The sequence below is a fragment of the Colletotrichum godetiae genome (assembly GCF_030913485.1).
Source record: "Colletotrichum godetiae strain CBS 193.32 chromosome Unknown BDP55scaffold_17, whole genome shotgun sequence".
In the NCBI taxonomy this organism is placed as follows: domain Eukaryota; kingdom Fungi; phylum Ascomycota; class Sordariomycetes; order Glomerellales; family Glomerellaceae; genus Colletotrichum; species Colletotrichum godetiae.
In genome coordinates, this window is record NW_026851265.1 from 126,308 (window position 1) to 152,077 (window position 25,770).

The following is a 25,770-nucleotide window of genomic DNA, read 5'->3' on the forward strand; positions in this document are numbered from 1 at the left end:
TCTAGTTTTGATACCCGCAGGTCGGGAGATGAACGAGCAGAAATGTAACCGGACATCCGAAGCAAACTCCCTAGTGGGCTTAGAAATTTGAGTCGGCAAGTTGATCTAATGGTTGCAAGCTACCCCTCACTTTCATGGCGATGGCACCCAAAGTCCAGGCCCGTTGCAGATGATTGAAACAAATTCAATGGGACGAACGAATCGGATGGGTTGGAGATGAACCTTCTTTCCCCAGGTTTGGCTGCCAGACAGGTCAAGGTCCTTGCCGTGTCTTGGTCATCCAACAACATAAAGAGCCAGCTACCCCTCTTCTCCTCCCATCTCGCTCACATTGTTCTATATACAAAATAAAATCGACAACCATTCACTGCACTGGACCATTTGAGCGACTAACTAAAGTGCGTTGGATAATCATCTCGCACGACGACAATCATGGCACCTTCAGCGACAGAAAGGGCGCAAGCCAAGTTTTTTGCTGTCCTCGAGGATCCTCGACGTTATGACTCCTCAAGTCTGTGACCCTAGACCAGAAACTATCAAATCGCAGATCGAAGCTAACGCCGAGACTGAAGACTCCAAGAACAGGGTTATGATAACGCGAACACCGTCCAGCGGTTCCGACTTGACCAACAACATGACTGGTCGACGAGGCAGCGCGAGCAGTCAGGGTTCAGCCACCGACCAGCATCATCTTCGAAATAGACTCAAGAACTGGCTCTATCCCGGGGCAGTCTGACTCCAGTCGTCGACTTTTCGAAATGCTACATACAGGTCTCTTTACTTATCGGAGACGCCAGACTGGAAATTCGTCTCTTCTTGATCGTGGATTGAGGTTTCCATTTGATTTTCGGGTTTCGGGGATTACGGGGGCAGTGCGCGATATCTTGAATCTGATCTCGTTCAAGACTGTTTCGATACTTCTGGTATTTCGGAATGTAACCCTTCGTCTAATTACTAAAGAATAAGTACTTGTGAAATGAACATTGCTTGTCCTTTCGCGATCTTCAAAGTGAACTGTATTGATCACAGGCAGTGACTGATCACTTATGGGGTATGAATTAGGTCATGATGGTATATATGAGCGATGCCACCAATGCTAGGCACTATTAAGTGCCATTAGAAGCCGCAACGGCTTGCGAAGTTCTTTGTCGGGTAAATACTATCAAGAAAGATCTCAAGAATCTTACTGCCTGAGTACAAGGTAACCTGGGTGAACCCACGGCATGGATTTTTTCGTGATCGCCCATGGCGGAGTGGAGTCGAGAGCGTACCTTAGTGAGCCTTCATGTCTTAATGGGACCTGTGTTGAGGAGAATTTCGATTGCAGGAGCGGATCTCTTCCTTTAATTCAGCTGTGTCAACTACATTGAACTGTTCCCTAAGCCATGTATTTTTTAGCGCCCTTCAGAGACCCGTCGAGTCAATTCGATTTCGCTCACCATCAGAACCAGACTTCTTTCTCAGTCCAAAGTTGCCAAGCACCTTCGATAGAGAAGTATTCTCTAGCGGACAATCCAGATCTCGCATACGCCAAAGGAGTAGAAACACAAGTGCAATAGCAACCATTTCTCGTTGCGAGTCTCGGATTTCAGGTAGCAGGAGGACTCCTTCGCTATGGTCAACCGGATGGTGTGGATGACCTCCAGCATAGTGGTAGACTGCAATAACAGGTGGCTTCGTCTCCCCATCAGCATTCCTTTGATCAGTTTCCGTCAAGTAGTAGCAGAGACAGCCAGGATCTTGAGGTCGTAGCTGCCACTGCATTCCTGGATGGTCTTTCGACACCATGCTCAATGCTGGGTACTGCCGAAAGGTTGATAGGGATGGCTTGGATTTGTTCATCCGGGTAGGTTGAAAACGTGAAACGCGGACATTGAATCTGCCCAGACCAGATATTTCAAGGACGGACTCCTCCTGTTGTTCAGCGGGAAGAGTTCTAAAACCACTGGTCAGTTCGTTGTTGACATGGAAATCCGATGAATTGTCCAAGAATTTCCCTCACATTTTAATGGCAAAGCCTTCACCAAGTACCACGCTTCTTTGCTGGATTGTGACGAAACTCTGATCAGGGGCCACATCAATGAAGAATTCAACGTTAGAATCTGTTCCGTCGCCCTTAGGTCGGCGCATGAACATCATGTTGGTTTTGTACATGCCAGATCCCAAGGGGGCGTCCTTGACCGCCTCGTTGTAGGTGTTGCTGACTTCGTAGATTGGCAGGTGTGTCACTTTGCTGGTATGCTTCGGGAAAAAAAGCACACGAGAGAGACCTGCCCGCGAGAGTGGGAGCTCGTTTCCCCGAATTTTGGCTAGGATTTTGAAGGGAGTTCGGCCACAGCTGTACAAGACAGGCTTGTCCAAACTGTCGAGACTGTCTTTTCTATCCAAGGTTTCCAAGGGAGCTGGCCTATACCAGGAATACGGGTCTGTTGGTTGACACATTTCGAAGTGCAACAACGGAAGCTAAATACGATAGACTTCGGAGAGAGGTTGTTGGTTGATGGAGGTTATGCTCTTTACCTTACCTCTTATAGAGACTGAACGAATTGAACTCAAATGGCTGCGACAAGACTTCGTAGGGCTTCTCTCAAGCCTGTTTCTATCTCAACATCGGGTGACACCTGATTTTTTTTTCTCATTAGTGAGTGGCCTATGCCGGTGCAAACTAAGCCTCATAAGTCATTTTTTTAGTCCAGGTGTCCTTCACTTGTGACTAACATGGAGTCTCCGAATGCATGACTAAACCCGGTGTTCAATTTTCAACTAAATAGCAATCACAGAGTGGACAGATACGTCGACTGATGGAGCTTGGCTTCGATGCGCTACAGATTTGCTGTGGCATTTGCGAAATCAACACGACTCACATGTCACCCCATTTTATTGCCCCAAAGGAGTCGCGAGGATTATCGATCCGCCAGCTGGATGTCTAACCCAAAAGGGTACATGCTTCAACTGCTCCACTTAACCGTTGCCTGGTCCCGAACTGGGATTCCTTAGATGTCGACAAAGTCGAGAAGTGTCCGCTGGACTTGGTTTAATTGCATTAGTTCGGACGGAATTCCGCCTTCAACCTTGTCTTGGCAAGATTGAATTCACATGGTGATCTTGTTGCGGCTGAGTACCCGACTCTGGGATTCGAAAACCTGCAGGTACCTTGCCTGTACACATGTAAGTGACCCAGGTAAAAATGCATCATCCTTCAGATCCTAGCTCAGCCCAAACCAACGTGGTCTTAAAGTAGGTACTTTTGTAGTATATAATGAAGAAAAGTCTGCATTGGATTCCGCCGCAGACGAGATAGCCCCCTCGATGAGCCGCGTTCATTCTGATGAGGTCGCGCTTCGCATGGATTGACCAATCGGTTGCAGTTGCAAACGAGCCCCCTTCCCAAGAACAATCCCGTCGGCAATGTCCCAGCCGGCATATGTTTCGATGCGGCACGGCCTTTGTACACCTTCACAGGGGTTGGCGACGTCGTTGGATCCTGCTGCCTACCGTGCATGTAAGTGAGGTACTACGTGCAGATTTCCCCTTCCCCTACCTTATGCAAGACAGGTAAACTATTCACTTCTGCCAGTTCAAGGTACTTCATTTTGACAGACGGAGGTGATGTCCGCACAGTACGGCTGGACGGTGCGCCCACCCGTGGGAATGGTGGCGTTATAGATACATTGCAGTTCGTTCTTCGACATATCAGACAACCTTGTAAAATGATCGTCACTCATGCGGTAACTAATCGGCACCTTGCCATGCATGGCACACCCAGCATTTGCTCAGTCTACTAGCTCCACTGCACCTTAAACTCGGCAAACTCGACTCTCAGTTCACCCTTGGCTTCTTTATCCGGTCTTGCAGCTAACGGACTGACATCCAAGACCCAATCGTCCTCATTCTCATCCGCAAATATCCAACAAATCTTCCTCAATGGGATCCTTTTCTTGACGTTTCCATCCTTGTCCAGCAGCAAGTGGTGTACCCAGGCGTTCTTACCTTGGGCGCCTCCGTCTCGAAAAACCTCAATCGTTACGCTCTTCACATCCTCGACATCGCTTAGGGTCAAAGGATAGAGGCCCCAGTCGGCATACCGGTCGCATGTGACTGTGCTCAGGTGTGGCTGGCCATCGTACAACTCGATCCCCGTCTTGATCCATTTACTGTTTGGAGATGCTGCATTTGAGGCTAGCCGCGGCACAAGAAGCACGCCAGATTGGTCGTAAGGGTGGGCCCAGGGAGCCGAGAACGTGACGCGAACCGAGAGGAAGTTCTTAAGAGGACCGGTGCTAGTATGAACGTTTGGGACTATGGGTACATGTGATGGTTAGTATGAGTTGCGAGTGATAAAGTCTGAACACGATAACCAACGAAGAAGCCCCAACTGAACACGTACTGCAGTGTTGGACTTGAGAGATGAAGAGATCAGGTTGACATTTTTACTCACTGTTCCACGCGTTGTGTCCAGGCTTTCTCCAAATGTCAGTGCCCGGGTCTGCCTGAACGGTGAATGGCGTTGCGTCGTTGGAGGGTGCCATTTTCATTCAATGAAAGGATACGTGTAATTTGGGTGGTTTGGGCTAATGAGAGTGTTGATGTGCATGATGATGTGAGCTGACCGTTATTTATTTGTTAGATGCTCTGGGTTGCATCGGTTTCTTATTAAGCATAACCCCCTCGCACCAAGTCCCCATGGCACTAGGGTAGCCCGTATTAGCCCCGCGCGGGGCGTGGACCGATCGTGTCCTTTATCAACAGTCCTTGGTCAGCCCTACTGACCCCAGCCCTAGCTTGGGGGTCACCTCCTTCAACAGACACTAGCTAGCCTCAATGAGGTCGAACGAGGGCCGATCCGTAGCATCCTGGCCGTGCAGAAGTAACAAAGCGTTAAGAGATAAATCAAGTATTTTGTTCTACTCTAATCTATGTATCGTTTTGCATAGGGACCGTGTTTAATGTGAGAAGACTTGACTGACTGTCTTGATATGAAGTGAAGGCATAACTTGGAGAAGGTATGGAGAGAGACCCGAAACCACCTAGATAGATACCAATGAAACTACAGAAAAGTTCCATCGTCTTCCATCCTCAGATCCGACCTTTCGCTCTCACCTCGTCAAATACGCTATCCACGACACGCTTGGCGCGAGACACGATCTCCTCTACATCCGTAGGAGTGACAATGAAGGGCGGAGCAGGAAGGAAATGATCTCCGTTCCAGCCGTCGGCGCATCCCGTCGAGGAAAAGAGGCACACGTCGTATCCCTTCTCGAGTCCACGAAGACGCATTCGACGAGCAAGGTTCAACGAAGGGCCAAGAGGTGCCTTGGTGGTCTTGTCTGCCACGAATTCGATGCACCAGAACATGCCGCGGCCACGCACATCGCCGACGTGCGGGTGGTCCTTGAAGGCCTGGCGGAGAAGGTGTCCGAAAACGATACCCATGAGACGCGCGTTGCGGACAAGGTGCTTCTCCTTGATGATCCGCTGCACTTCGACGGCAGCGATAACGTTGAGTGGATGGCACTGGTACGTTTGTCCATGCTGAAAGGAGGCGCTGCCCTGCTTGAGGCCCTCAACTACGCGCTCGTGAATGAGGATGGCGGATACTGTGCCGTATCCGGCTGCGAGGCCCTTTCCAACGGCTTGAATGTCAGGGACTACGTTGTCATGTTGCCAGGCGTGCATGTAGCCGGTTCTTCCGAGACCACACATGACCTCGTCGAAGATGATGAGAGCACCGTGTCGGTGGCAGACATCCTTCATGGCCTGCAGATATCCAGGCAAGGCCATTACACAGCCGAGGGCCTGAAATAGTTAGCAAGAGAGTTTGAGATAAGTAGAGATCAGGATAGAGCTTACGGTGCCAACCATGGGCTCGAGGATGAAGGCGCACACATTTTCCGGACCTAATCTCTGGAATTCCCCTTCCAGCTCGAAAGAAAGTCGTTCCACGTACTCCTCAACCGATTCGCCCCGTTCAAGCTCTCTATAGGGGTGACAAGGAGACACATGGGAAACATTGTCGGCCAGGACGTCCATGAAAGGCTGTTTACGGGCCTTCAAGTTGCTAACGGCCAAAGTTCCCAGAGTACATCCGTGCCAGGAACTTTCTCTAGCGATAAACCTTGTGCGAGAGGCCTTGAGGTCTTTCTCGAGGAAGTATTGCCGAGCAAGCTTCATGGCGCCCTCGACGGCCTCAGAGCCTGCCGGAAGTATCAGCTGTCAGCCTTAGGAATTCTATCAAAGGTCTGGTCTTACCAGAGCCCAGAAGGCATGCTCTCGACAACTGGCCGTTCGTCGATTTAACCAGAATATCGGCAAGTTCATGAGAAGGATCATTCTGAAAGTAGCCTGGATGAGCATATGTGAATTTGTTCAGCTGCTTGATGATGGCGGTCTTGACCCGCTAGTTCCCATGGCCGATGGCAGAAATTGCTGCCCCACCGGTAGAGTCGAGAATCTTTTGGCCATTCTTCAAAGTGAAGTACAGTCCATCGGCCGACTCAACCGTGGGAGCTGAGGAAGGGCACACGCTCTGGTAGAAGAGCGAGTTCTTAGCGGGAACAAGTTCGTCGACGACTGCCAAGGAGCCCATGATGAATTTTGTGAATGTGGTAATAGTAGACTGAATGGGAGGATATTGTAGAAGGTGTGTGACTGTGGTGCCTAGGCCGATGGGAGAAGAGGACAACTGCTTTGAAGAGGTAATCTCTTGTGAACTAAATCGTTTGATTTTATTCCTTGAGACCATGTACTCAGAGTCACTTCGGCCTCGTTCGGTATCTAGACACATACACTTATTTTCCAAGCCCTGACCTCGCATCTAATTGCGTGTGAATCAAATGCCTCAAGCAGGGGCTGTTCCATCATCCATGAATCTTCACATTGCATTTGAGGCCGCTGACTGCATCCAATCGCCTTTCACTGGTTACTTAAAGACGTGGATGGTACTTTGGCGGTGGCTTGCATGGATATTCACAGATGTCCCCCCGTTTGATATTCAGGAAAATCTGGAGTCATTCGTCATTTCCCAAAGACTCAGCTCCAATTTTTGAGTCTGGAGTAGGCTGTCACAGCAGTTGACTAACTGCATATGGCCTATACGAGCTTGTGTAACAAAACAAAATACTTGAGAATCTGGGAAATTATTTGCAACTGGTAGGACCAGCAATATTACAGTGAACAACTTCTGATTTTAGATGACCAGGTCAGTAAGTGTGCCTAGCTCTCCAATATCACAAGTGTAAGTCTGGGGCACATTGAAGGTTGCTCACAAAGTTCGTCGTGAAGTACCATCGATTATCTGAAACTTGGAAGCTTTACGAATAAGTGAGCAAACGGCAAATCTCCGTAAGCCATCCTACAGTCCCGTTTTGGAAGGCAGAACAAGTATAGTGCTGACGCATTGGACACACGGCAATTGCTTATCTCACAAATAGTATTCCCTGTTCGGAGACTTTCGACCGAAGGTCCACTAAGCGGCAAAAGTTCACATCTGAAGTAGATCTCGTGTGTGGCTTGAGTAGTGTTGAGGTCTGCACCTTAGACAGGTGGATAGCATATGCGGTGGCGAAGTCAGTGTGAACTGTCAGTGCATCATAGTGGATCAAACTTTTGTGATGTGGTAGCTTCGTGTTCTCAACTAGGCCGAGGAGAATGTATACCGAGAGCAAGTTGGCTCAATAGCAAAATTATGCTGATAATCGTAGCAGGGCTTTTGATCTCACTGCCGCCTTGCATCCAGTTCACCTAACTTCAACAAGAAGCCACTAGAGACGTGAGATTCGGGCACATCCAAGTGGCCGATGGTTTCGGATTCCCCGGTGTGATCCTTTCTTCCCACCCCCACGGGGTTGAGACCCCAGCGTTAAGGGTGGTCCCTGATGACAGACAAATATCTTACTCGTCTCAGAACCGGAGATCCCATTCAGGATTCACAGTCATGCGCTCTGTATATGGGACTACTTGCAAGGCACTTCTTTCTTTGGTAACAATTCGCCTGGGAGAATTATGGGCCATGTTTCTTTATCTTGGTGTAACCATTGCGCTTGAACTCATCTTCCGGCAGGTGCCCAATCTGGTCGTAAGCGCAGTGGCAGCAGCATTGATTGGTGTAGCAATGGGTACGTCAGCATCTCAAGTTTCCAAGACCTACTTCCGAAAACAGGGAGATTGTGGACTAACTGCGACATCGTAGGCCCAATGTATCCGGTGGCCGTGGTTCTCATCACCAAAGTCATGCCGCGCTCACTTCATGTCGGCACCATTGGATTCGCCGCCGCTTTTGATGGATCGGGCGGAGCTATCTTGCCGTTTGCTGTTGGCGCCATTGCACAGGCCAAAGGTGTGCAAACGCTTCAGCCAATTGTGCTTGCAATCTGTGTCGTTCTCGGCCTTTTGTGGGTATTGCTTCCTCGTCAGCCAAGACAGAACAAGGAAGCGAGCGGAGAAGAAAGTTCGGGCCCTGCATAAGACACTTAGTCGTGGCCGGTATCCGCACATGGACAACCTTATTTGGGACTTTAACAACAGTCCCAATTATATAAGGTCTAGAATTCGGATCAGGAAGGTGCACATCTAGGGAAAAACCGAGCATTGATGTTGCACAGGCACATAGACAACGGATAGAAATTGGACACTTACCCACATGCACTTGGTACACTTGGTGTTGGATGGGAAGCAAAAGGTGTGGTGCCCTCAATGCGATATTTTCCATATCCGTTGCAATTCGGATGTCTATTTGGTCAACTCTGGCACAGCTGCATATTCCTTTTCCTCCACAAGTGCTCAAGACTTCAAGAGGACATCGCGGCAATCTGTCCACATGGGAGCAATCGTCCTTATTGAGAGGTTGGAGATCGAGTTTTTGGGGACAGAAGCGTTTTTGTGATTTGTCACAATTTGAATAGATGAATGATGAAAGTTGTGGAATGCAATACTTGATGTTCGATTTGACTTTGGAATAAGCATGTCTGATTCATGACACGTTGACAGGTTCTCTTACAGCCGTCTACTTATCTCCAGAGATATCTTGTCTTTCCAAAGCGGAATTCTCTTGTTACCCTTCACAGCAACTCAGTTTCAATCTGATGAAGCAAATTAGGAAACTCTGTCCAATTGCTCATAATCAGCTTGCATCCAGCTTTCTCCAATATCCCTCGCAGTGTATTCGCTTCCTCAACATCCTCGCAGGCACCTGTGTACCCAATCGTAATGATACCTGCCCGATTCGCAGAAGTCGCGCCAGACCGGCTGTCCTCAACTGCGATGCACTCGGCGGCAACTTTACCCATGGTCTTCGGAGCGTGGAAGTACACCGCCGTATCAGGCTTGGACATAGGAACAGGCAGCAAATCAGCAGCGCTGAAGACGTCATTTGGGTGGAAGAACGTGATTTGCCCAGTCTTCTCGAGCGACGCACGCACACGACGCAGTGCAGACGAGGATACGACTGCAAGTTGATGACGGCCAGCAGCTACCAGCCGTTCAAGCTCAGCATTGGCTCCCTCGCACGACTGGAGTTTCTCCACGAGCTTGGAGATGACACGATCGTCTTCCATGCTGGCGTAGTCTCCCAGCTCAGCATCGGTGATGTTGCATGAGACGCCGTACTTGACCTCTAGCGAGCGCATCTACAGATTCCGTTAATCAAGGCCCAATCCAAGCAAAAACATCTCCACTTACCATGGCTTGAAAGCTCTGCCCGACGAAGTCGCGCTGTAACTGGCGGCCTGTAAAATGAAGATCGACATTGCAGGCAGCAAGAATCTCATTGGTGAGCTCTGCGCACGCCTCAAATGCCAGAGTCTCAGACTGGACGAGCGTGTTGTCGCAGTCGAGGAGCAGAAGGGTAATCTTTTAATGGCATATTTGAGTACAGTTGGTCAAGGAACGAACGACAGGAGAAACTTACGTTTGTGCTGCGAGGTACCATCTTTGCAAAACTTCGTGAGCGTGTTCTGACAGAAGGTTTCGCTACTCCGCATGACCTTGATGAAAATTGTAGGTAAACAAAAGTTTACTGCTGCCTCGCGTTGTCTACAATCACTCTGTAAATGTCGGATTGGAAGTCCAACTCGACCTCGAGGCAAGGGGCCCGCGCAGGGGCCACTTACAGACCGTACTTACGAGATCCACGGTCTGCCCAACCTACGGTTGGAACCTCCCTTTTACACCTTACGCAGAAGTTAAATATATGTCGATTTTGACCTCTTCGTCACCCACGGTTCGAACCAATTCCCTGCGATAGGGATACCAACAGTAAATGTCGAGTTTGTGGCACAGCTCATGTAACGTAATGATGGCTATTTCCCCAAGGAGATGTATCTTTCTAGGTCACAATCAGACGGTTTCGGTGAGTTCCGCTCCAGGCCCCTCGATCTGACAGAGTGAATATGCCGACACTACCAGGACTTTCATGATACGAAATTCACGTTCCGGCGTGCTCCGAGGCGTGAAGAAGCCGATAGAAACGCGAGGCTGGTCCACTCTTCTCGGTCATCGCCAATTCGTCACATCTCGGTCTGACGCGGACTTCAGCGCATCACGACATCTTCGCCACATTTCCAAATGAGCACTTTGATAGACGTTCTTAGTTTCTTTTTCGACCCGTTTGATCCTCCTGAGACCGTGAAATGACTACCTCATAGTGACTTTGGCTATACATCTTCTTGACGTGGAGAACATTCTAGACTCACCCTGCGCTGGTTTGCCAGCCCAATTATGCTTAGTAGCACCCTCTGTGTATGATAACTGATAGAACTTGAACCGGGATCGGGGTCATAAATCCTACCAGGAGGCTGCATACTCTACCTAGTCCAATAGGAGTTGTGCCCAGCACGAACGGAGAAGTGAAGAAACTAAAGAGGATGAGTTTCCGTGCCTCCTTACGAGGGAGTATCGCAGGATCACGAACCTAGCCGCTGCAGGGGAACATTTAAGGTGAATTAAAGCGGTATGAAGTGCACAAGCTATGGGGGTTTTGCGAGGTGAGTTCCACTCGAGTGAATTTCCCCTAGACTCCTGCTCCACGCGGTTAGGCAAGCTGCAGGATGTCATCCTTGCCAAGATCCTTCAGCCCGCCTTGCTGCGCAGTCCAAATGCTTGGTATGTGACTGGCTCCGCGTGCTGGCATTCGATATTCACAGCACTCAATAGACCTTGAAGCGGCTTTAGGAGCACGGAGCCATGTAAAGTGGCGTACCATCCTGCTTTTCCTTATTCGGCAAAAGTCGGGACATCAGGGGACTTGGGATGCAGACTTCGGTTTGTGTCACCCATCCTGGTGGTTTGCCTAGAGTGGATGACGGAGGCAGGTCAAACTAGTCAATGAACATACTTCTAACTTCTACGTCTATCTGAGGTAGGCAGGGAAATGGCATCAAGCGGGAAGGATCTTGTATCCGGTGTCCCCGAAATTCGGGCTGAGACACATAATACGGATTCGCTGCGCCTCTCTCGGTACTAGCGACTATCAGCAACAATCTTGGAACAGGGGATTGGGGCCATGATCGATTACATTCACTCAGTGGGTCCAATATCCTTCTCTTCATGTACCCTATTCTAACCGGGGCGGGCAAGGATGCCAACATCGGGTTGCTCTCTATTGCAAGATGACAAAGGCTACCTTACAAGCAGTTGAGTGGGCAACGTACGGCTGTGATGCTGACCGAAGCTGACGAGTCTCCGGTGGTACTATCTGACTTTTCAAGACAGTGTTCGATGCACGGAGGTTTTCTCTTCTCCTGATCCATGCCTCTTAGTTTCTGTCGTACATTGTGACCGAAAGGTCGCCTAGAATTGCCTTACTTGGCCATCGGTAGTCGAGAGAAGGCCCTGAAAAGTCGGCGTACTTCTGGGTCAGCGTGGATACAAAACCATCGTTTATTTCGACGAAGAGGTTGGGAAACTTGGCAGAGAACGGCGCTTAAGAATGGAAGAATTGAAAGATGAAGTGAAGACTCCCGCCATGAGTAAACCCCAACGTGGCGGAGAAGAAAATCTCTATAAGAGGCCACCATGTGAAAGCCTAGACGTGCCATCTGAGTCTTTCTAGCTCGCAAGCTCCTTTCTTCTCTTTTCCACTCACTCCAATCATTTCGTATCACAGAATGCGCGGTCCTTCTTATCTTTTGGTCCTTGGGTCTCTTGTTCATTTATCATGTGCCTTCGAGACTACCCAGAACAATACAGGACCTGTCCTTGGTCTTGAATATGATTTCATCATTGTTGGAGGTATGTAAATTCTTCACAGATCATTCATTGATCTCAAGGCTGATTCCGAGGTGAAGGTGGAACAACTGGTCTCATCCTAGCGGACCGTTTGAGCGAGTCTGGCGATCAACGAGTGCTGGTCTTAGAAGCTGGGCCTGATCCTAGTGTCGTAGCTATGCACGAGGCACCTGGTGCTGTCGAATACATTGCGGGTAAGTTCATTTTCATCTCCATCCAAGATTACGATTGTTCTAACTTCTTTTATCTAGGTACTGCAATTGATTGGAACTTTTACACTGAACCACAGGAGTATCTCGGCGGGCGAAAGCTTGCCTACCACCGTGAGTGTAACACTCCTTCATGAAATTGTCAGCTTCTAACTTTCCAGGTGGCCGTGGTCTTGGTGGCAGCAGTATCCTCAACGGCTTGTACTATGGACGCGGTTCAGCCAATGTCTATGACCACTGGGTTGAACTTGGAAACCCTGGCTGGAGCTGGGAAGAGGTGTATCCAGAGTTCATAAAGGTTATCTCGAAACAAACTCGCACTTCAATGTGTACTCTAAGCTAAATAGGTCACAGGCTACCCATTTCAACACGCCTAACAGTGGAACTGGGTATAACCAGCGTTATCAGACCTGGGACCCGGCGGCATACTCCGATGGCCCGCTAGAGATTGATTTCCAGGGTTTTGTTCCTCCTTCCAGTATTGCTTTCATTGAGGCTTGCGAAGCCGTGGACATTCCCATCGTCCGGGACTTGAACAATGGCAAGAACGTGGGCGTCAAACAAGGTTCTGCTACCATTAATTCCAAGTATCGACGTAGCTCTGCTGATGACTACTACAAGGCTATCAACAGCCGTCCAAACTTACTGATTCTTCCTAATTCGCCAGTACAGTCCATTGCTTTCATAAGGAATGCCACCGGCACCCCGGTTGCAAGCGGCGTAGTCTTTATCGACCACTCTCTTGGACGTCACCACGTCATTTCAGCCTCTAAAGAAGTTATTGTGACTTTAGGCACCTTTCAATCTCCACAAATGCTGATGGTTTCGGTAAGAGAAATTTTACAAGTGATGCTCTGCTCGTTGCACTCTTGACTAATGTGGATGAAGGGAATTGGACCGAAAGCCACGCTTGAGGCCTTTGATATCGACCCAGTGGTAGTCAACAAAAACGTTGGCCAGCAGTAAGATTAAAACAAGTCATTGAGACCAAAGCCTTGTCATCTAACAATTCGCAGCATGATAGATCACAACGTTTACAGCATCTCAGCCACCGTAGTTCCCGAAGCCTCGACCCACTACCTCATGTTTAACACCACCAATGTTCAAGCCTCGCAAGATGAGTACTACTCGAGTGGTAAAGGTGTCTACACAGCCCCTGAAGGCATCACGAACGGATTTCAGGAGTTGTCCGGCGAGCAGCTTGAATCAATTGGCGCCGGTGCGGTTGTTGAGGCAGGTCTCACCAACCGCTCAACCGTGGAGTTCCTCTTTGAGTCTTTCTTCTACCCCAACAGCCCCGGCCCGACATACGATCCTTCGGCAGATGGGTCGTATATGTCCATCACAGTTTCGAGCATGGTGGCTTTCCAAGGGTAACATCACCATTCAGTCAAGCGGCATGTCAGATGCTCCGATTATCAACCCCAACGTGAGTCTTGCATCATCACTCGGCCTCTCAACTGTGGAACTGGCTACAAACCTCACACCTCTGTTTTGTCCTGGGATGATGGCTAATGATTCATTATAAATAATGACAGTACTACTCACATCCCGCTGATCGCGCCATAGCGGTGAACGCCTTCCGCGACGCGAGGAAGATTCTTGCTCACCCGGCCTTCGCCAACATGACCATCGGGCCGGACCACGGCGAAGTGGCGCCGGGGTTTCAAATATCGCCTCTGATGACGACGAGGCCATCTTTCAGTACATTCAAGCCACTACGGTCCCCAATTGGCACGCTAGTGGCACGAACCGCATTTTAGGATTTGCGGATTGTTGACAGCAGCATCATGCCCACTGTTCCGGACGTCAATATCGCGGGGCCGCTTTACATGCTAGGCGAGAATGGGGCAAGACTGATTCGGGAGGATTGGCGCTTTTGATCCACATTCTCAATCACTCCGTGTATGCGGATACATGTTATGTAGATTCCATGGTATCACGGTAGACCAGTAGGCCTTATTCAGCGGTGCAAGTGATTTGGTCACTTACCTCAGTATGATACAAATCAATAATTTCACTCATCGACTAAATGCGTTTTAGTCAGGTACCTATTCTCTCACTGTGATCTTACTCTGAAGTTGCTAAGGTATGAACGGATAGTGGGCAAGTTGGAGTTCCTACCCTTGTCTGTTTCATGGGCTAGCCCTGCGTCCAGATCCGGGGGCACCCTTACGAAAACTGAAACTCATGGCTATGTAAAGCTGTCTTGGCGGAGCTACAGACCCTCACGGTCATCTCCGACTCATTCTACCCCAACGATTCCTTTGGCCGGTTGAGGCCAGCCGCCAGCGCCGTGGTAAGGTGAGATCTTCAACTTGCCTCCTCAAACAGATTTGATATCAGCTAGATAGCAGGTTTCCGGAAGATAGTGCGGATGCGACAGTAAAGTTTTGTTTCCTCAAGGTTGACCAATGTTTTATGACGAAAGTCTGGGAGCCAAAAGGAAAGAGGCCCTCTCAGTGTCCCAAGATATTTGGCGGCGTACCTTCGTGGAGCACGAGGTTGTGTGGGGCTTGGCCCTCTTGAGTTCCGCCCATCGGCAAGACAAATCAACAAGTGACGAGGATTACTCTCATGCATGGCCATTTTCATTACCAGTTTGAAAAATAACAAACAGCGTTGCTAGGAGACCCAGGAAACAATGAAAGATTCTTAATTACAATTACCTCTAAATTTGTTCAGAGCAACAAGAGCACTTTCACGCTGAATAGGAAAGGCCGACTCGGATATTTTGGGTTGTCTTGTTGTGTCGATGCTTCTCGGGCAGCGGCATATACCCTGTTCAAGTCTTTAAGGCTGAGCTACCGGTTACGTGCTTGAGCATCTACACTACAGTCAAGTACCTTGCGTCTCTACGGAGTAGACTGGTTCAGACAAAGCTTCACGCCTCGTCCCATGATGCTAGTTCTCACCTCAACCACGTGGACCACTGTCGCGGGTTTGCTTCAATGTCACGTCAACGTCACAGTTCATCCGGTAACTCGAGATCCTAAAGCCAGGATAGGAACTTCATAGCCGTGATGTTTGACCCTTCTCTCCCTCTCAAGTTCCAGTCATCACTCGGATCCTGAGGAGCTTTTTGTTCCTGGTTTGATCGTCTTAACTTTTCGTGCGTGGAAGAAGTATGATAGAGTGAAGGCCCTCTCCGGACTAGGGTGCACCTGCACTCTCGCTATATTTAAAGAGGCTACTCAGGGTTCACGACTCGCGGCTAGTCCGACTCCGTGGTACCTGACTCGTCGGCTGGGGTAATCATGCTCAGCCCTGCAAGAGCTCTCCAGCGGGATGGAGTTTCTTTGTCGGACAAAAAATGATTGTAGGTAATACCGCGTTTCTCAGAATCGCAAGAACCCATCTTTCGTTTTTTCTGACCACCTACCTACGCTCTATACATACTACGCTCGTTCATTGCTTGATTTCTTTCGGTACCTAGCGCAAACGCAGGTCGTTGTGTATTCAAGTACTTACTTACCCCATCTGCTACTCCGGTCGTCTTGGCCAAAAAGGGCCATATTTTGGGTTGTCGAGAACCCACGATGACGATGGCTTCTCCACAGCCACGACACGAGACGATCAACCTCGACGATTTCAACGAACACGCCAGAGCTCCCCGAAATGTCCCACAGCAAGGCATTTGGTCGAACCGCAAAAACACAGAAGATCATCGAAGGTGGAGCATTATCGAATTAGCAGGCGACAATCATAGCGACTGGCCGAGATATGCCAAAGTAGACGAAGCTTCCTCGGCACACCCGTCACCTCTAAAGACCACTGTTTCCTTCAACCAAACAAACTTTCTCCATCCTCCGACGCCCGATAGAGAAGATTGTTCCTACAGCCACAAGGGCAACGAGTATAACGACACGATATCTCTTACGTCTAGATCTCACAAGGATGGAAATAAGAAAACGAGTCCATTCGTGTGGTGGACGTTATGTCTTTGGCTCGTCGGGGTGTTGATGTTGACGCTGACGGCCCTTTACTCGACCGGTTCTGCCAAGGCTCTCATGAGACAGAACTTCTTCGTCGCATCGCCGAGTAACTCTATCCTAATCCTTCGTGTGATGACAGAGCTTTGCGCTCTTGTCTTAGCTGCTCTCGTGGTCGTCGTTGTGGAAGACTTGCAATGGGCTTTGGCATCCCGCCCCGGCGGCGTTAGTCTATTGCACTTTGTAGGACTTGACGCCGGTACTGGAGTATGGGGGTTGTTGCGCCTTCTGGCAACGGCTGAATGGAGGCAGAAGTACTCCAGTTTGTTCCGGTGAGTCTGATTCTGCTGGTCTGCCAGATATAGTGAGACTTTTGAACGCGTTCTAACTTCTGACACTTTAAAGCCTGCTGGTCATCTGCTCCATTCCTCTGCCCGGTATCATTCTCATGGGTAAGCTTACATCATGTGTGTAGCTATGGATTTTCGTTGTGTTGATGGTCTATCTAGGTGCTATTTCCATCGAACTAGTCACATTTCCCGAGAAGACGTACAATGTTTCGGCCGGGATCGCCCCCTTCAATGCCTCTTATATCTACGAAATCCGCCAATCCACAGCCACCGCGTTGCTAGTACAGATGGGTAGCCCCGCCTGGTCTGATCGAGACTCTTTTTCTCTTGATCCCTTGCATCAAGGTGTAGGGAAATGCACCGGAGCAGACGGAGGATGGGCCCCGTGTGACGAATCGCATCTGCTCACCGGCGGGGTGGTCTCAATCGCGCCACAGGCAGACAACTTGACGAGCTATCCGGACTCTGCGGCATACGTGGTCCCCAACACTCGAGTCGTTCAGTTGGAATATGGCAAAGTACACGATCTCGATGGCCTACGTACAAATGGAACTTGTTTTCTCATCGGCGCCGACAGCGCTGCATCGTACTGGTGTGCTGCTGTTGGCAAACAGAAAGGACTGCTTTTTGGTAAGAATGAAAACGGTCGGCTCCCAAAACTGCTGCGCATCTGAAAGCTAACAATTTCCTCACAGGGTCGGCATATTGTCCGATTGCGCTACAATTGACCAGTTCATGCATCAACAACACAGCTTGGACCAACCCTTTGGAACTGTCGTCGTCGCTATACGTCTACTCACGTTATGCGACTATCACCTATGATCGCGGTAACTTCTCGATCCTCGACGTTTCAGACATGACATCACCGGAGCAGGATATCATTGGTCTTGATGAGTACATGTTGTCGCTATCAGCAGTAGTCCCAGGCTTCAACAAGAGCGGCCCGGCTACAAAGGGCGACAACTCGGCATTAGCTATTTATGCCGTCACAGCGCTACCGATCAACGACAGTGAAGTGGCAAAGAAGCAGTCATTGAGAGCCGTCAGAAAGGCTCTCTCTGTTCCATTCAGTTACTTCCACGCAAACTACTTCTCTACTGGTCCCTCAATCTGGGAACTCAAAGTCCCCCGCGAAGGTCTACCCGACGACATGTACTCCACCCTATCTATTTCGATCCTCAGTCATCAGGTTGTTGCGGGAATTATCAGCAGGTGGCTTTTCGTCACAGTGGCCGGTATCATTCTGTGTATATCGTTGGCCATCATCATAGCCACGTCCAGGGTGTGTGTAAAGAGGCCAGAGAGGTGTGGCTACCCGACGTTGGATTTTGCCGCCGTGTGTGCTGTAAGAGGAGGAATACCTTCTAGCTCTCCTGAGTGGGGTAATACACAAGAACCGACTAATCATGAAAGAGGCCATGCGAGCGGTCTACACAGGAGCCTGACGCAACTTGGGCAAAAGCCACAACCCTTCGGAGTTGCGAAGAACATAAAGAACGAAAGAGTAATACTAAGCTAATGAGATTTTGAGAACATGACGATCAATGAACTTCACAATACCTAGAAAGCGCACTTTGGGTTATTTGAAATAGAAATATTAAGACCTTTGAATTCTTTCCATTTATCAAGTGTTGGTATCCCTATCATAGGGTAGTTGGTTCGAATCGTGGGTTGACGAAGAGGTCAAATTCATATGTATTAACTTCTGCGTAAAGGTGTAAAAGGGAGGTTCCAACCGAAGGCTGGGCAGACCGCGATTTTCGTAAGTATGGGCTTGTAAGTGGGCTTCTAAGTGACCCCTGCGCGGCCCCTTGCCTCGAGGTCGAATTGGACTTCCAATCCGACATCAAGATTCTACGCCCCAAGTTAGCTCGACATGTCAACAACGCATCTTACACCCATAACTCGGGTACAATAATAGGCTCAGACATCTCTCAAAGACTTGCCATCATGGCCTGAGTGAACTGGCAAAGCATGCTTTTGGAACCTCCTGGGTACCAATTCTGACTCATAAGCCTTGTCGATTTCCTCCGTCGTCATGCCCGTGGTGTCTGGCACAAGGAACCATGCTCCTGCCAACAAGAATACGGATGTCCCAGCATAAATGAATCCGGTGCGAGCTCCGAGATTGCCGGAGTCAACGTTGTACATGTAAGGAGTGATAAAGTTGAACAACCAAGTTGTGAAGGTCTGCGCACAAATGCCGATCGATAGTGTCTTGGCACGGAGCGCGTACGATGGGATCTCGGCAGCGATAGGCCAACCAGCCCCTTGAAGAAAAGCCGCCTGTAGAGAAATGAGAAGGTTCATCAGGACAGCAATTGCCCAGAGGCTGCCCTTGTTTGAAACCCAATAAAGCGCGCCGATAATCACCATGAAAAGCAGGTTGACAACAAGGCCTAGCAGCACCACATTTCGTCGACTTATACGCTGTAGGTATGCTCCGCTAGCTAAGATGACTAGCACAGCAAAGCCAAAGCCACCGATGCCAATGTCGAACGAGTGAACTGCCTCGAGACCGGCAGTAATGAGGAAATAGATGTTCTGAGCTAGAAAAGGGGCGCCGCCGATATTGGCCGTGGAGTAGAGGAACGCGACGGTCAAAGACCTCTTCCGATTATGGCCTTGGAGACACGATGCGTATGTAGCGTTGTTGTTCATTTCGAGTTCTTGTTCCGCGCGAATCGCTTGAATCTCATATTCGAGGCGCTCATCTGGATTGTTTGGGCCGTAGATCTTATGCATGACCTTTCGTGCAGCTTCAATTTTGCCTTTCTTGATCAAATAGATAGGGGACCTGGACATATTAGCACGCGGCTTATTCTTTATTAGAAAATTGGTGCTCACTCTGGGGCCACAGCCCAGGCAATAACAGCTAAACCACCAACGGCCCACTGTATAGCGATGACCGTCCTGAACGCTTGCTCTCGGATATCTGGAACGAAGATGCGGATTACACCCAATGCCAGGCCTTGAGTAAGAAGGACAAAGACAACGAAACATGTTTGTAAGGGTGCACGAAGTTTCAGAGGCGATACCTTGTGGAGAGTGTTAGCCGAGTTGTTTGAAGGAGGACAATCTGTATTTGTTCATACTTCACCAATGTACGTGGTAGCGGTAGCCATCACCGCCCCAATACCCAGACCAGAAATCATCTTGCCTCCCATCAGAGTTGCACGTGGCACAGAAACGTACTGCACCGCGGCCCCAACCAAGGTCAAGACAGCTGCGCCGCAAGATGGCCACTTCCGCCCGTATCGATCAGAGACGAATCCGACCAGAATGGCGCCGAGGGCCTGCGTGAGTGAAGACATTGCCGTCCACAACGAGGTCCAGATGGAGGGGAGATAGGGTCCTGTCGGTCCAATTTCGCCAAAATAAAGCAGGAATGAGGGCATCGAGATCGAGGCTCCGTTGGTCACTGTGTCGTAGGCGAAGACGATGCCAGCGGAGAAGGCTACCGAAGCTTCATGATTTTTAGACAAGTTTTTCGGTCAAATGGGTGAACAGATTTACCTATGAGCAGAGCTCGCCAATGTCTTTTCGCATTTTGAAGCACTGAGAGATGTCTCTCTGCATTGATAATATCTTCAACACTCCCAGCACGGGCCGTTGCAACACCGGTGCCCATCTTTGCTGTCTCAAAGTGATTGTATTCCGGGTTTTCCATCTTTCCGTCGTCAGCTCTGAGTGAAGTCATGCTTCTATTGGTTTCGAGGACTGGATAGGCTGCAAGAGAAGGTTTCCATGATTTTTCAACAAGGATGGGCTTGACTGCCATTTGATATAAAATGCAAACAGAACCACATTCCTCAGCTAATTGCACATGCAAGGTATCCAATGAATTATGGATTGTCCGGGGAAGCCAATGGCGGGGGAATCTGGGGCATCATTGATGTGTCTAGCATGGGTGGACGTATTGGGTGGACGCCGAAGAGGATTGGGATAGGCCTGGGTGGACGTGTGGTGGACGTGCAGTGGATATACGGTGGACATTCGAGTGGAACATCCGGGGAAACGGGGCAGAGGAAGATTCGGGAGAAGTGAGTCCGAATCAAAATTTGACTACATAGACCTCGGACTTCCCGATATGATAAGGTTGTTCAATGTCGACTCTGTTTTATGTTGTCTTTGGATTTCATAGCCCACCAATCTAAGTCAGAAGAAGAAGACCCCATCCTCAATTTGGCACACTTACTACGGTACACATCGGCGAACTTGAGTCACATTAGACAGCGTCCTAATGAAGGTTACCAACCCAATCATCCCTGGCTTTGCTCCCGATCCAACCGTTGTTGCCCACAATGGCACTTACATCCTCGTCAACTCTTCCTTCCACGTGTTCCCCGGGTTGCCCATCTACAATTCCACAAACCTCATGGATTGGGAGCTGAAGGGTCATGCCCTCTGCCGACCCACGCAGCTATCTCTTTCCAACGCCTTTACCAAATTCATCCCCCTGCCTCATGGCATCCCACTCATCATCACCGGCGGTCTCTTTGCACCAACGCTTCGTCATTTCGGAAACAAGTTCTATCTTGTGTGCACCTATGCTTGGGAGAAATCCGATGGGGAACACGAATTTCAGAATTTCCTGCTTAGCTGTCATGAAGACTCGATATTCTCAGATGACGGTTGGTCAGACGCGGTGCCATTCGAGTTCCCCGGTATCGATCCAGGGTTGTTCTTCGATGGGATGTCCGGAAAAGCATACCTTCACGGCTCTTACCGTACTGGGCCTCCATGGGCGCCAGATTGCTCGATTCGCCAATTCGAAATCGATGTTGAGACCGGCACAGCTCTGTCTGATACCAAATTCCTCTGGAAGGGTGCCGCCGGAAAGGACGATGCCGAGGGGCCGCACATATACTTCAAAGATGGCTGGTACTACCTGTTAACTGCAGAATCTTCGACCTTTGAGGGTCACCAGATTAACATGGCAAGATCCAAAGATATCTGGGGACCGTACGATGGCTGTCCGAGCAACCCATTATTGACGGCATTTGAGAAAGACGAAGCTGTCCGTTGGACTGGTCATGGCGATTTGTTCCAAGACACCAAGGGAAATTGGTTCTGCGTCCATCTTGGAATACGACATGATGACGACAATGTTCAACGTCATCCACTTGGCCGCGAGACGTTTCTTACCTCGGTAGACTGGCCCGAGGATGGATGGCCTACAATTTCCCAAACTAAGCTGAGCTTAGATATTGGTCTGGAAGCACTACCGGGGAAGCATGAAGGATACAAGGGACTCAATGAACGTGTAGAGGATCTTTACATCCGCACACCCATCCCTTCGAATTACTCATACTCTCCAGAGGAAAGCATCTACTCCTTGCGCGCTCAGACCTCAAATTTAGCCAGCACTTCTGGTACATCCACTTTCGTCGGCAGGAGGCAAAGATCCCTCTCAGGATCAGCTTCAACAACAATACGCATAGCTTCCGATAAAGCCGCGGGAGTCCCACTGGTAGGATTGGCAGTGTACAAGGATAGCCTGCGACATGTAGTCATCCAAATCGATCCGTTAGAACGCAAAGTGTCTTCCATCTTGGTCGCAATCAAAGACCAGAAGGCCGAATCGGTTGTTTTGGGCTCAGCCGCTATACCCGAGTCTACTGATATGGTTGAGCTCCGCATCCAATCCAAACCTAACAACTATGAACTCCTCTGGCGAGTCCCAAGTCTTGGAGAAAAGAACAACTGGCAAAGTCTTGGGGGCGTAGACCCTGTGCTGCTTTCGGGCTACGACATGACGGGGACTTTGTACGGCATTTTCGCGATTTCGAACAGTACATTAAGTTCGGCAGGGAATCAATGGGCGAAGTTCAAAGACTTTGTGATCGAATAGTGTCGATTTTCAGTGTCCAGCCGCACATTGATCGAACGCTTGTGTCTACGCCAACCTGTCATGTTCCTTCAAGTGGGTCAAAATACCATGTAGCTACATTGCCCATAGAATCGTAACTCAAAGCATCGCGAAACCGCATTACATGCATTTTGCCTGTTGGTAAATACTTGGTTTGCGAGAGATCTTGCATTTCCTAAATATTGTTGATTGGGTCAACTTGGGTCTGAAGAAGGTATGGCAACCCCGCCACAGTGCATTGGCCAAAAGCCGCTAGGCAACAGTCGCTATTGTTGCCTGCGCTTCGGCTGTCAGATGCATTTAAACCGTCAACTCTCCCGGCCCTACGAGGTATTAGTCAACCGCTCACTCGATCCTCCCACTCTACGACCATCACACGCGATGTCTTCTCCACCCATCTTCCATCAACCATCAACAACTCACACTCACACCGTAGTCTTCTTGCATGGGCGCGGTGACAATGCGGAAATTTTCATGCAGTCATTAAACTACTCTAGAGACTCACAAAACCGCACTCTTGCAGATGCGTTTCCTTCATTCCGCTGGGTCTTTCCTCAGGCGAAGTTGGGCAAGTCAGTGGCCTTCGGCGACAAGGTCTCGCAATGGTTCGACATCTGGAACGTGTCCAATTTTGCCGACCGCGAAGAGCTTCAAGCCGAGGGCCTCAGAGACAGCGTTGTCGAGATCCGAGAGATCCTCGCCGCAGAGGCACAGTTGCTGGGAGACAAATGGAGCCGCATTATCCTGGCTGGGATAAGCCAGGGAGCAGCAACGGGCGTCCATACTCTGCTCAACTTACGACTCCCGCCAGGGCAATCTGGGCTTGGGGCATTTGTCGGCTTTTCTTGCCGCATGCCGTTCCCTGGGAGAAGTCTCGCCGATACTCGAGCAATTCTCAGGCTTGGACATGTTGCAGAAGGATGTGTTCTTCTTGAACATACTCCGATTTTGCTAGAGCATTGTGTTGACGATCCACTTGTTTTGATTGCCAACGGCCGTGTCTTGAGAGACACTCTAAGGAGATTCGGGGCGCAAGTTGAATGGAAAGAGTACCAAGAAGGAGGGCATTGGTTTAATTCTCCTACAGGGATGGATGACGCTGTTCGCTTCTTGAACTTCTATCTATCTGAGTAATCCAGGGTTTACTTAAAACTTACACTCGACTCTATTCGATGCCCGAAAATCCATATCGATGTCAGAATCAGGAAGTAGTCTTTGAAAGAAAGGAGTCAGTTTCGTTATTAGATAAGACGCATCGATTACGAAACTCATAAAACCATGAGATAACTGGGCCATCCTTTATCACTAATCAAATTGGGGGCCATGATGGTTGTCGTACTTGTCCACGCCGCGAGAATATCCATTGTATCGCTTGTGGCCCCTCTAACTCTTCAAAGCTAATCTGCCATCAAATCTTGGCCCGTCTGCCTTTTTTGGACCTTGCTGGAGTGGCGACAATCGTGCCGCACATTCTTTTGTCCATGTTAGCTAGACACAGCAAAGTTTGCACATTCGTACCGTATATGAACTCTGACGGGCAGTGGGAGATTTGGTCGCAGTGTCGCCAGAGGGCCGTACATGCCCTCGTCTGCTAGTCTCAGCAACCCGTCTGCCTTGCCTTAGGGCTTCGCTTCCAGCAAAGCTTGTTTCTGGAGTAGTGCTGGAGATACCTGTCGTCTTCATTTCATCTATTTACCACTTTTCGGGATGCGTTTGACCATCCGAACGTAAAGCGCCGCCGGTCGAACAGAGCACCTACCTTACGACATTGGTCAGTCATATTCTCAATAAGAACACGCCCAAAGATGCGTTTCCTCGTCAATTTTCTGACCCTTGCTGGGCTGGCAATCGGAAATCCCGTTAACCTCCTCGAGAGATCCGCTCCGCCTCAGGTCAAATATATAGACGCCAAAGAAATGACCAACCGAATGCATCTGAAGCATCCGACTCACCTTATCGGCCAGTCTCTTAACCCTGTCGAAGTGAAGAGGATGGTATTGTCTCATGCTGGCACGGCAGATACACTCTACCTCCGTAACCACAACACCTTTATTCCAATGACCAGCTTCCGGAACGGACCGACCTCAGACGGAGAAACCACTGCAGACAGGCACTGCTTTATGTGGGACGAGTGGGAGATTCGCGACATCAAGTCGTACTGGAGTGCGTATACGGCAGCCTCAAAGATGCAGCATGTTGGGATCCTCGTCGAACGCGAGTCTGTGACGATCCCCTGGGAGGAGAAAGTTATCGCCCAGAGGAGAATCAGTCTTACTCCCGACTGGAGGCCCATCAAACATGTGTTGACTATTGCACTGGGTTTCGATACAACAGACGAATATACCAATAAGGGGACTTTTCACTGCACGACCGCTCCAAATCGTAGGATTCGTCTTTGGTTCCAGAAATATGTTGGATCAGGTAAGCGTTAGAGGATCCTGAGTACCCTGCTTCGCGGTCTTGAAACTGACCAGGGTACAGCATATGCGTTCAAGAAGATATGCAGAGGCTGCGGTAATGAAAGGCCAGTATGCGAAGAAACGTGGACGCCGCAGGGACAAATTATCATTCCATCTGATGGGTAAGTGTATGTTTGCTGGCCGATTATTGAAGCAATGACTGACTTTGAGCCCACCAAGCTCCAATAAGGACATTAATTACAACATGCACTGTAGCTCCGATTAGCTCAAGCAAGATGAAGTGAAGAAATTGAGGGGATGCGCCCGGATGGAGAACTCTTGTCAATTCATCAGTCGAGTCCGGGCATCATGGGTCGTATTTCTCCATTGTATTATTTATGATAGGTCTGTGACAGATATTGTCGTTATCGCCGAGACTTCGCCCTTATTTACAGTAATAGGGTCATATCTCAGTGTCTAGCATAGTCTACAATCCATCTGTTTCTTAAGCGATTACCTTCCAATTCCTCATTACTTGTTCTCGTAGCCTGCTGCTGGAGGTAAGTAGCGGTGACACTGGTTTCAACACATCTTCAACTGCGAATGTTGTTATCTGTAGTTCAGTACGATTACTCTCTGCCATGATGCTTTTCCCTCTGCGTGTGTCATTAAGATGATAATTATCTTTAAGGGCCGATTAGCACGTTGATGCTAACCCCGCAGTCTCGTCGCAAGTGTAGCCTCACTATCTATCTCGAGCCAATCAGCCTTCGCACGTCGGCAGAT

The 25,770-nt window shown here is 49.4% G+C and overlaps 12 protein-coding genes across 12 annotated transcripts; 7 read left to right on the forward strand and 5 right to left on the reverse strand.

Annotated features, from left to right (window-relative positions):
• Nucleotides 1-298: 298 nt before the first annotated feature.
• BDP55DRAFT_661255 (uncharacterized protein) lies at nucleotides 299-955 on the forward strand. The gene is made up of 2 exons (XM_060574706.1): nucleotides 299-511; nucleotides 573-955. The coding sequence occupies exons 1-2, from the start codon at nucleotides 433-435 to the stop codon at nucleotides 734-736; spliced, it is 243 nt and encodes an 80-aa protein (XP_060430454.1). The 5' UTR covers nucleotides 299-432; the 3' UTR covers nucleotides 737-955.
• Nucleotides 956-965: 10 nt separating this feature from the next.
• BDP55DRAFT_104650 (uncharacterized protein) lies at nucleotides 966-2,550 on the reverse strand. The gene is made up of 3 exons (XM_060565331.1): nucleotides 2,003-2,550; nucleotides 1,440-1,936; nucleotides 966-1,378 (listed from the first exon to the last, which is right to left on the reverse strand). Exons 1-3 carry the CDS (start codon nucleotides 2,440-2,442, stop codon nucleotides 1,362-1,364), a joined length of 954 nt encoding a protein of 317 aa, XP_060430455.1. The 5' UTR covers nucleotides 2,443-2,550; the 3' UTR covers nucleotides 966-1,361.
• Nucleotides 2,551-3,526: 976 nt separating this feature from the next.
• BDP55DRAFT_661259 (uncharacterized protein) lies at nucleotides 3,527-4,637 on the reverse strand. The gene is made up of 2 exons (XM_060574707.1): nucleotides 4,439-4,637; nucleotides 3,527-4,299 (listed from the first exon to the last, which is right to left on the reverse strand). The coding sequence occupies exons 1-2, from the start codon at nucleotides 4,533-4,535 to the stop codon at nucleotides 3,782-3,784; spliced, it is 615 nt and encodes a 204-aa protein (XP_060430456.1). The 5' UTR covers nucleotides 4,536-4,637; the 3' UTR covers nucleotides 3,527-3,781.
• Nucleotides 4,638-4,755: 118 nt separating this feature from the next.
• BDP55DRAFT_703547 (aminotransferase) lies at nucleotides 4,756-6,586 on the reverse strand (the record flags this gene model as incomplete). The annotated part of the gene is made up of 4 exons (XM_060577966.1): nucleotides 4,756-5,796; nucleotides 5,851-6,194; nucleotides 6,250-6,342; nucleotides 6,436-6,586. The coding sequence occupies 4 exons, from the start codon at nucleotides 6,584-6,586 to the stop codon at nucleotides 5,077-5,079; spliced, it is 1,308 nt and encodes a 435-aa protein (XP_060430457.1). The 3' UTR covers nucleotides 4,756-5,076.
• A 1,078-nt stretch (nucleotides 6,587-7,664) lies between these two features.
• BDP55DRAFT_703548 (MFS transporter) lies at nucleotides 7,665-8,796 on the forward strand. The gene is made up of 2 exons (XM_060577967.1): nucleotides 7,665-8,114; nucleotides 8,189-8,796. Exons 1-2 carry the CDS (start codon nucleotides 7,934-7,936, stop codon nucleotides 8,461-8,463), a joined length of 456 nt encoding a protein of 151 aa, XP_060430458.1. The 5' UTR covers nucleotides 7,665-7,933; the 3' UTR covers nucleotides 8,464-8,796.
• A 260-nt stretch (nucleotides 8,797-9,056) lies between these two features.
• Nucleotides 9,057-9,925, reverse strand: BDP55DRAFT_693239 (HAD-like domain-containing protein; the record flags this gene model as incomplete). Its single annotated transcript, XM_060577202.1, has 3 exons — nucleotides 9,057-9,623; nucleotides 9,676-9,846; nucleotides 9,905-9,925. 3 exons carry the CDS (start codon nucleotides 9,923-9,925, stop codon nucleotides 9,057-9,059), a joined length of 759 nt encoding a protein of 252 aa, XP_060430459.1.
• Nucleotides 9,926-12,101: 2,176 nt separating this feature from the next.
• Nucleotides 12,102-14,314, forward strand: BDP55DRAFT_693240 (glucose-methanol-choline oxidoreductase; the record flags this gene model as incomplete). The annotated part of the gene is made up of 11 exons (XM_060577203.1): nucleotides 12,102-12,225; nucleotides 12,282-12,416; nucleotides 12,474-12,545; nucleotides 12,593-12,729; nucleotides 12,786-13,259; nucleotides 13,320-13,393; nucleotides 13,448-13,790; nucleotides 13,822-13,860; nucleotides 13,970-14,083; nucleotides 14,125-14,154; nucleotides 14,195-14,314. 11 exons carry the CDS (start codon nucleotides 12,102-12,104, stop codon nucleotides 14,312-14,314), a joined length of 1,662 nt encoding a protein of 553 aa, XP_060430460.1.
• A 2,127-nt stretch (nucleotides 14,315-16,441) lies between these two features.
• Nucleotides 16,442-18,317, forward strand: BDP55DRAFT_608736 (uncharacterized protein; the record flags this gene model as incomplete). Its single annotated transcript, XM_060571147.1, has 4 exons — nucleotides 16,442-16,695; nucleotides 16,769-16,815; nucleotides 16,873-17,343; nucleotides 17,409-18,317. 4 exons carry the CDS (start codon nucleotides 16,442-16,444, stop codon nucleotides 18,230-18,232), a joined length of 1,596 nt encoding a protein of 531 aa, XP_060430461.1. The 3' UTR covers nucleotides 18,233-18,317.
• Nucleotides 18,318-18,636: 319 nt separating this feature from the next.
• On the reverse strand, nucleotides 18,637-20,344 carry BDP55DRAFT_550392 (general substrate transporter; the record flags this gene model as incomplete). Its single annotated transcript, XM_060569021.1, has 4 exons — nucleotides 18,637-19,510; nucleotides 19,561-19,751; nucleotides 19,809-20,179; nucleotides 20,230-20,344. The coding sequence occupies 4 exons, from the start codon at nucleotides 20,342-20,344 to the stop codon at nucleotides 18,637-18,639; spliced, it is 1,551 nt and encodes a 516-aa protein (XP_060430462.1).
• Nucleotides 20,345-20,956: 612 nt separating this feature from the next.
• BDP55DRAFT_703552 (glycosyl hydrolase) lies at nucleotides 20,957-22,761 on the forward strand (the record flags this gene model as incomplete). The annotated part of the gene is made up of 1 exon (XM_060577968.1): nucleotides 20,957-22,761. The coding sequence occupies one exon, from the start codon at nucleotides 20,957-20,959 to the stop codon at nucleotides 22,565-22,567; it is 1,611 nt and encodes a 536-aa protein (XP_060430463.1). The 3' UTR covers nucleotides 22,568-22,761.
• Nucleotides 22,762-22,933: 172 nt separating this feature from the next.
• On the forward strand, nucleotides 22,934-23,983 carry BDP55DRAFT_661274 (Phospholipase/Carboxylesterase family protein). Its single transcript, XM_060574708.1, has one exon. It carries the CDS (start codon nucleotides 22,967-22,969, stop codon nucleotides 23,717-23,719), a length of 753 nt encoding a protein of 250 aa, XP_060430464.1. The 5' UTR covers nucleotides 22,934-22,966; the 3' UTR covers nucleotides 23,720-23,983.
• Nucleotides 23,984-24,014: 31 nt separating this feature from the next.
• Nucleotides 24,015-25,495, forward strand: BDP55DRAFT_661275 (uncharacterized protein). The gene is made up of 3 exons (XM_060574709.1): nucleotides 24,015-25,006; nucleotides 25,067-25,166; nucleotides 25,225-25,495. Exons 1-3 carry the CDS (start codon nucleotides 24,391-24,393, stop codon nucleotides 25,268-25,270), a joined length of 762 nt encoding a protein of 253 aa, XP_060430465.1. The 5' UTR covers nucleotides 24,015-24,390; the 3' UTR covers nucleotides 25,271-25,495.
• The last annotated feature ends 275 nt before the right edge of the window (nucleotides 25,496-25,770 follow it).